General features: G+C 40.8%; 1 protein-coding gene across 2 annotated transcripts; it reads left to right on the top strand.

Moving 5' to 3' along the window:
* The first annotated feature begins 1,662 nt into the window (after window positions 1-1,662).
* On the top strand, window positions 1,663-7,242 carry hnrnph1 (heterogeneous nuclear ribonucleoprotein H1). 2 transcript variants are annotated; one of them, XM_073486648.1, is made up of 11 exons: window positions 1,663-1,737; window positions 2,778-2,874; window positions 2,960-3,115; window positions 3,203-3,346; window positions 4,308-4,446; window positions 5,150-5,328; window positions 5,484-5,596; window positions 5,730-5,865; window positions 5,958-6,041; window positions 6,241-6,333; window positions 6,485-7,242. In XM_073486648.1, the coding sequence occupies exons 2-11, from the start codon at window positions 2,793-2,795 to the stop codon at window positions 6,580-6,582; spliced, it is 1,224 nt and encodes a 407-aa protein (XP_073342749.1). In that variant the 5' UTR covers window positions 1,663-1,737; window positions 2,778-2,792; the 3' UTR covers window positions 6,583-7,242. The 2 variants fall into 2 exon arrangements, with proteins under 2 accessions (XP_073342749.1, XP_073342750.1); XM_073486649.1 differs by having other exon boundaries at window positions 6,481-6,549.

Raw genomic sequence — 7,242 nt, 5'->3', positions numbered from 1 at the left:
CAAATAATGTCTGTGCTGAAAGAGGTGTATTACACTGATAGAACACTTCTTTGGTTGAACCCCGGTGAGTGTGTCTCCAAACAGTCTGTGGTGTCATTGTAAATATGTCTAGTTTACTTCTAGGATATGGGTGATGCATTTTAATATCAATATGCAATTAAAGTTTGTGAGACTTAAAGCACATAAGAGATGGCTACAACTTTTTGCGAGACATTTAGCAAAATGACACATAATTTGAGCTTCTTTATAGTTATTATGTGTGACCATCCATGTTCTTTTTTAGCATCGCATGCTTCATATTCATAAATCTAGGCTACAGGCATTGAAAGATTTATTTGGATCTTTAATTTAAGTAATAAGTAGCAATATCACATTAAAAAATTCTCCCAAACATACTCAGAAAAGTAAACATGTATTATCTAAAATACATTAAGGAATCAAAAGTAAATATACTAAATAATGTTAATGATTAATTAATAATGACCAAGCAGTATGTTAATGTTGCAGGTGATTCAGTCTAACAATATCCTCTTTCATACTTTAATACACATGGACGTATCATATTTTATGATGCTATGCAAAGTAACTAGTAAGCCATTCAGAAAAAGTGCAAAAAAAGTATATATAAATCACAAAATGAAAGTCTCAAAGCTCAAGTCAAGTAAAAGCTCTTCAAAATGATACTTAATTACATTACATGAGTTAATGCTAAATAAATTATTTTCTGGAACTATCCTTTATTAGTGTTCTGCCATTGACCACTAAATAGCCTCTCTAAAGTAGCAGCAAGTACCTTTTTAAAAGTAATTTATGAACTTGTTAAAGGAAGGTAAAGTTATCCTGCCCAAGTACATACTTCAACAAGTGTCCTACACTTGGCTCACCTTTAAGACCCTCAAGCTACCACAACACCAACATCTTGGTTTGGCTTGTTATTCAAGATTTGCCTGCTGCTTCAGCCCAAATCCTAAACTAGGAACCTGTCAGTCACAGCCAAAGGCTTACTGTGGTTGATTCTGGTTTCGACAATGGACCGAGATAAGCTTCTACTTTCTAGGTTTGGCTACAGTTACACATATTCACCATCACAAAAACTCAAAAATCTATTGTGGTTTGCCTTTGGTCCAGTTGTCTTATAATGTGTCCACTGTCAGTGTCACAACTGTCATATTTTGAGTTGGCTCTGATACACATGGGCGCTTTTTGGCCTTATTGTGAAACGTGGCCTATGAAGTACATGTATTCTACCCCAGAAGAAGCTGAAAAGCTTTACAGGTTAGTTGGTGAGAACTGTAAACAGGGTTACTTGGATTTGTAGCCAGGAGATGCCGCCCGGTCAGCCAGGGCCTATGGCGGAAACGTCATCACATTTGGGCGTGGACGCAGGCCAGTCGGAGGCGATTGGTTATTCAACCGGGACTGCCAGGTTTGTATGAAAACCTACACTTTCCCCCAATTTTAACTTATTACATGAGATTTAGCAAACTTGGGTTTCTTCGATCTGATTAAATTTAAAACATGGAAATATACTGGTTATTGAATAAAAAGGTGTTTAAATTGTTTGGTCATGTTGAATAAAGTGATCGTGTTTCATACGCGAGTGAAGTGCGTCGGTTTGAACTTCCTGAAAGGGGGGTGCTTGCTGAGCTCTGGCAACCCAGTGCAAGGCTTTCAGCTGCATCACGCAGGTCTGGTCATACAAACTCCGGCGTGTTGTATCTATAAATCAGGAATCAGGTAAATTCACAAATGCAGCTTTCATTTAATTTGTCTTAGCAAAACTCAAAGTCGTGTTTTCGTACTTTAATACCACTGTGTAGCCGCTGGTATCCATACAAGATTTTGTATAATATTACCGTAAGTTAGCGAATGCTAGCGTGAGAGCTAGCTAACTGTTAACGCTAGCTAGTAACATGGCGTCGGCTAAGAGGGCCGCTTTTGTTCTTGTGTCGGGGTGCGGTGGTGAACGTGCTAAGGGCCACGCACCTTGATGAAAGTAAAAGAGGTCCATAATTACTAATTTATTAGTTGACTTGTGTGAACGCTCAAGATTTAACGAAAAGCTCCAACACCAGGAATATTGTCGAATTAAAGTACCGTTGCGATGCTGCACACTAGTGTCGCTCACGTTAGCTAGCTGAGCACCACTCCGGGTTCGCGCTTTTTGTCAAGTGGTCGCATTTTGTTGGGAAGAGCTGGGAATAGGCTAATTGTGATAATTGCTTGCGACTTCTGTTTAGACAACAATGTTATTTTATAGCAGGGGAAACCCACAACACTTGGGGTATGTATTTTGCACATAACGTTACCGGTTTGTAATATTTAACCGCCTCAAGATGGCGCTGCCAACTTACTCACAAAGACGCCTGTGCTCATTCAAACCCTTGGGGACATCTTCAGCCTGAAAGATTTATAACTTAAGCCGTAGTGATGTGAAGGAAATAAATAATTGCGAATACATTCTACACATGTAGGTTAGTTTCCCCCCGCTGGGATGAAAATTACAGTGCTCTGGGATTTACTAGCTCAAGGATGTGAGAGACTGTGGAAACTTGTCTGTAGAGAGCAAGTGCTTGTGAGGTCATACAGAGGTGTATTAAAATGGAGGATATGAACGTAAACGAGAAGAATCTTGCAGAAACTTGTTTTTGATCCAGATAAAACCATGAAACAAGATTGTAATCATACTGCTCATCTCTACTAACACTAGTGATCTCTGATCTGACTGCATTAGAAAGACTGCATAGTACTAAATTAAACTGCTTTCTTTCCTCCAGGGATTGTAACCAGTCATGGCTGATGAGGGATATGTTGTTCGCATCAGGGGTCTCCCGTGGTCCTGCTCAGCAGATGAAGTACAGAGGTTTTTCTCAGGTAGGCATTCGTATACTATTTTTGTTGAAAAATACATCAGCAGGTAAAGAAACCTAAATGATTTGTTAATACATTTCCAATGCAGATTGCAAAATTGTCAACAATGGAAGTGGCATCCACTTCACCTACACAAGAGAAGGGCGTCCCAGTGGAGAAGCATTTGTCGAGTTGGAGACAGAGGAAGACCTAAAGATTGCAGTGAAGAAGGACAGAGAAACAATGGGTCACAGATATGTAGAGGGTGTGTAAAATTGCTTGCTCATAATCACTCCTTGGAACAATCTCAACATGGAGCAGTGATAACTGATTATTATGTCCTGTGATTTAGTTTTTAAGTCCAACAATGTCGAGATGGACTGGGTCATGAAGCACACTGGTCCAAACTGTCCAGAAACAGCAGGAGATGGGCTCGTCCGGCTACGAGGCCTTCCATTTGGCTGCAGCAAGGAGGAGATAGTACAGTTTTTCTCAGGTAAGAATAAGCCTTGCTGTGTCGTTACTTGTAAAACTTCCATTAATGTAATGTTGGTGATAAAAGGGATTTGTTTTTGTTGTTTGTTTTTTGTTTTTTTCATCTTCCTTTTCTTGTTTCCTTTCTCTTGTGGACACCTAACAGTTCTTGCATCTGATTTTACGAAGAAGTCAATATCCCACTGGAAAATGATTATTGTATATTGTGTATTTCTATATAATAGAAAAATAAAATTATTAATGATTTTTGATCGGTGGTTAGTGAGGAAATTACACCAGAAAAGGAAGCTAGTCATAATTTTTAAATGGAGTAATTATTTGCGAACTTTGTTTAGTTTTAATTGCAGGGATCTGTTATACCAACACCCTTTTCCCATCTTTGCCCATGATATCCACCTAAGTCCATTTTCATAATTTTTTTTCCTTTTAATTGAATGTGATATTTTACTTTTATTTTTGAATTTTTAAGTTGTCTGTGCCTACTGGTAATTAACTAATGATGGAATGGGTCTCACTCATCACTGACTGGACAGTCTTACCCCAGTGCCATTGTTTCTTTTCCCCATTTCCTCGCACTCCTGTCTTTTTCCTACATTTTCTTAGATACACTGTATGCCAAGTGTTAGCTTAGTTCCTAATGGGCGAGCAGTAATTTAACTCATGTCACCCACCAGGATCTTGTTCTCTCTTCATCAACACACCAATACTAGCCTGATGTCCCGAACAGTGCCCTTTTTCCATATTCTTCCTCTATCCTCTCATTTCTATTTTATCCCCAGAATACAATAAATGTGAGTCGTTTAAATGGCCAGTCACTGGTTAAAAAAACTGAACTGGTATGTGTGATGATGTATAGAGTTTTCCATAAGTTTTCTATCTCTCTCTTTAGAGAAAGTTCTCTCTGTGATTGGGCATGTGATTTAATATGTCCCCTGCTGGGGTTATCTGTCCTTGGGTTGAAGGGTTGGAAATCGTGCCAAATGGGATAACATTGCCGGTGGACATCCAGGGGAGGAGTACGGGGGAGGCCTTCGTGCAGTTTGCTTCACAGGATATAGCTGAAAAGGCTCTAAAGAAACACAAGGAAAGAATAGGGCACAGGTGGGGATGGTTGGTTGGTTGGCTGGATAAGTTGCTTTTCTTATGGTGTGCACCCTCAACATCTGATCCAAATGGACACTGTATTAATCTTGGCTAATTCAAGCATATTTGTAATTCACCACAAACACATACACAAATTTCTACGTTGAATCCAAATATGACACACATTCACAATCTTCAATGGGAAGAGTCACAAAATCACTGAATTAGAGTACATGCTTAATGTTGAGAACAAATGGTGTCTAAACATCAGTTTAGGTTGATAAATGGTAAGGAGTTCCCTGGTGGTAAAATCAGAGGGCCACTGTACACATGGATCTGGAGCCCACTGTCACAGGTAACGCTATAGTGGGTTGCAAAAGGGCTGGAGCCCTCTCTGTCCCTCTAAAACCAGCACAATGGCTGTCATGGCAAGGACACAGGATGCTCTATTGAATCAGATAATTCACTTCAGGTAACCATAAGAAAAGTGTAATCATCAATAAGGCCCTTATCAATTTGGACAGCTTCATTTTTACAACTCAGTTAATTAGTACTTTTTATCTATTTCATTAAAAACTAGCATTAAGTAGTCAAAGATATTACTACCTATGGACTACACCATGACAGCATCTGCATAGCCCAGTTTCACCAGTATTGAGCAAATGCAGCCTTTGCCTTGACCATTCCCCATGTGCTCACTGTGGTATGTCTATGCTCTTAGGTACATTGAGATCTTCAAGAGTAGCCGCGCTGAGGTGCGGACCCATTACGAACCACAGCGGAAGCCCATGGGCATGCAGAGACCTGGCCCCTATGACCGGCCCTCGGGTGGTCGTGGCTACAACATGATGGGTCGAGGCGGATCTTATGACAGAATGCGTCGCGGAGGCTATGGAGGAGGTGAGTGTCAAGTTTAATTCAGATTAAGTGATATTAATCTGTGCGTTTGTTTGTTTTTAAATTACCCTCTCGCTGTCCCTTCATGCTTACACTTATAGAAATAATAACAGTAAGATCCTTGTGAGACCATGTGTTTATCGTTTATGTATATTCAGGTGTATCAGATGGACGGTATGGAGATGGCGGCTCTTCATTCCAGAGTACAACAGGCCACTGTGTCCACATGAGGGGCCTGCCATACAGAGCCACAGAGACAGACATATACAATGTAAGTCAGAGGGACAACTTAAGAAAAGCCGAACAAATTTGCTCGCTGACATCCTTTCTACTACTGTACACACTGCAGATGTTGAGGTTGCACAAAACATGTGTGTGACTTTGTCCTTGTTTTCATTTCTTAGTTCTTCTCGCCATTGAATCCAGTGCGGGTCCATATTGAGATCGGCCCAGATGGCAGGGTAACCGGGGAGGCAGATGTAGAGTTTGCAACACATGAGGATGCCGTGGCAGCCATGTCTAAAGACAAAGCCAACATGCGTGAGTTTAACATAAGTGATTTACCACTTCCACCCCGCATATAGATGTTCATAATTCTCATGAGATGTTCCCTCCCTCTCTCTATCCCTCAGAGCACCGCTATGTGGAGCTGTTTTTGAACTCAACAGCAGGTGGCAGTAACGGAGCCTACGGCGGTCAGATGATGGGTGGCATGGGTGAGTATCAGTAATGGGGTGACTAGTGGCATCTGTTGTTTGGATGGAAACAAGTACAAAATCCCTGCGGCGTTGATGTTTGGCCCCTTTCTCTGATAAGCGAGGGCATCTCAAAATGTATCAGCCAACAACGTCTATGCAATAAATATGATGTTTTAAAGTCCTGAACCTGACGTAGTGCCTTTTTACTTTTCCACAGGGAACCAGTCGTCTTACAGCGGTGGACAGCTGAGCTCGGGGTACTCGGGTGGATACAGCAGCCAGGGCAACATGGGTGGCTACAGTGACTATAGTGAGTGTCAGCTCTGTTGTAATAGGTTTCTTCTTCATTCATCCTAAACTACACCTTTTTTATATCGGCTGTAAAGTATAGAAATGCAGTCTTTCTGTGTGTGATTCCTTGAACTCCACGGTCCTATAGTGTGTATTCTCTCTCTTGTTAGGTAACCAGGGCGGCATGGGAAGCAGTTACTACGGCGGCGGTGGAGGAGGAGGAAGCAGAGGCTCTATGAATGGACTGGGTGGGGGATGGGGAATGTAGATTTCTTTTTTTCCCTTAATTTGATGTTTTTTTAATGCAGCATTTTGCTGGAAGGACTGGAAACATGAGTCTCACCTAGTAAACATTAGGGTAGGGTCAGGTGAGGTTTTGGAAATACTGAGGGGTAGGGTTTGTATTTTGTTTTTTTTAAAGTGAATGATCTTCAGAGAGAAGTGAGATCTGGCGTCACAAGAAGTGTCAGAGAAGCGCTGTTTGTCGTCCCCATTCCTCACCTGTTTGACACGTCACAGAAACCATGCTTTAAACTTTCATTACCAGGACGTGTGTTGTCTTTCTGTTATTGTTCTCCAAGCACCTGGCTGCTCCTCAAACTTGACTCATCCTGTGCTGGTGGTTGTAACATTCATTTCAATGTCTGAGTGCATGAACAAAAGAATCAGAAAATGTCTATCTTCTGATGTTAAGACCTTGTTTCATCTTTTACATAGTGTCTAGCCTTTTTATTTCCAGTTTAAATGTTAATCTAAATTTGAGGTTTCTCATGGTCAGAGCATGTTTCGTTTTCTTAAAGTGTCACAGGGCGGTTTCTCTAGATGAATTTCAAATCTGCTGACATGAAGGTTTCTACTGCTTCAAATGCTATTTGTATTTCCTGTGCACAAAGTGAATAAACAGTCTGGAATATCTAATTGAAACAAG

Source organism: Pagrus major, chromosome 18 (assembly GCF_040436345.1).
Source record: "Pagrus major chromosome 18, Pma_NU_1.0".
Lineage (NCBI taxonomy): Eukaryota > Metazoa > Chordata > Actinopteri > Spariformes > Sparidae > Pagrus > Pagrus major.
The sequence above is the reverse complement of the archived record's forward strand: the minus strand, read 5'-3'. Positions and strand labels throughout refer to the sequence as shown.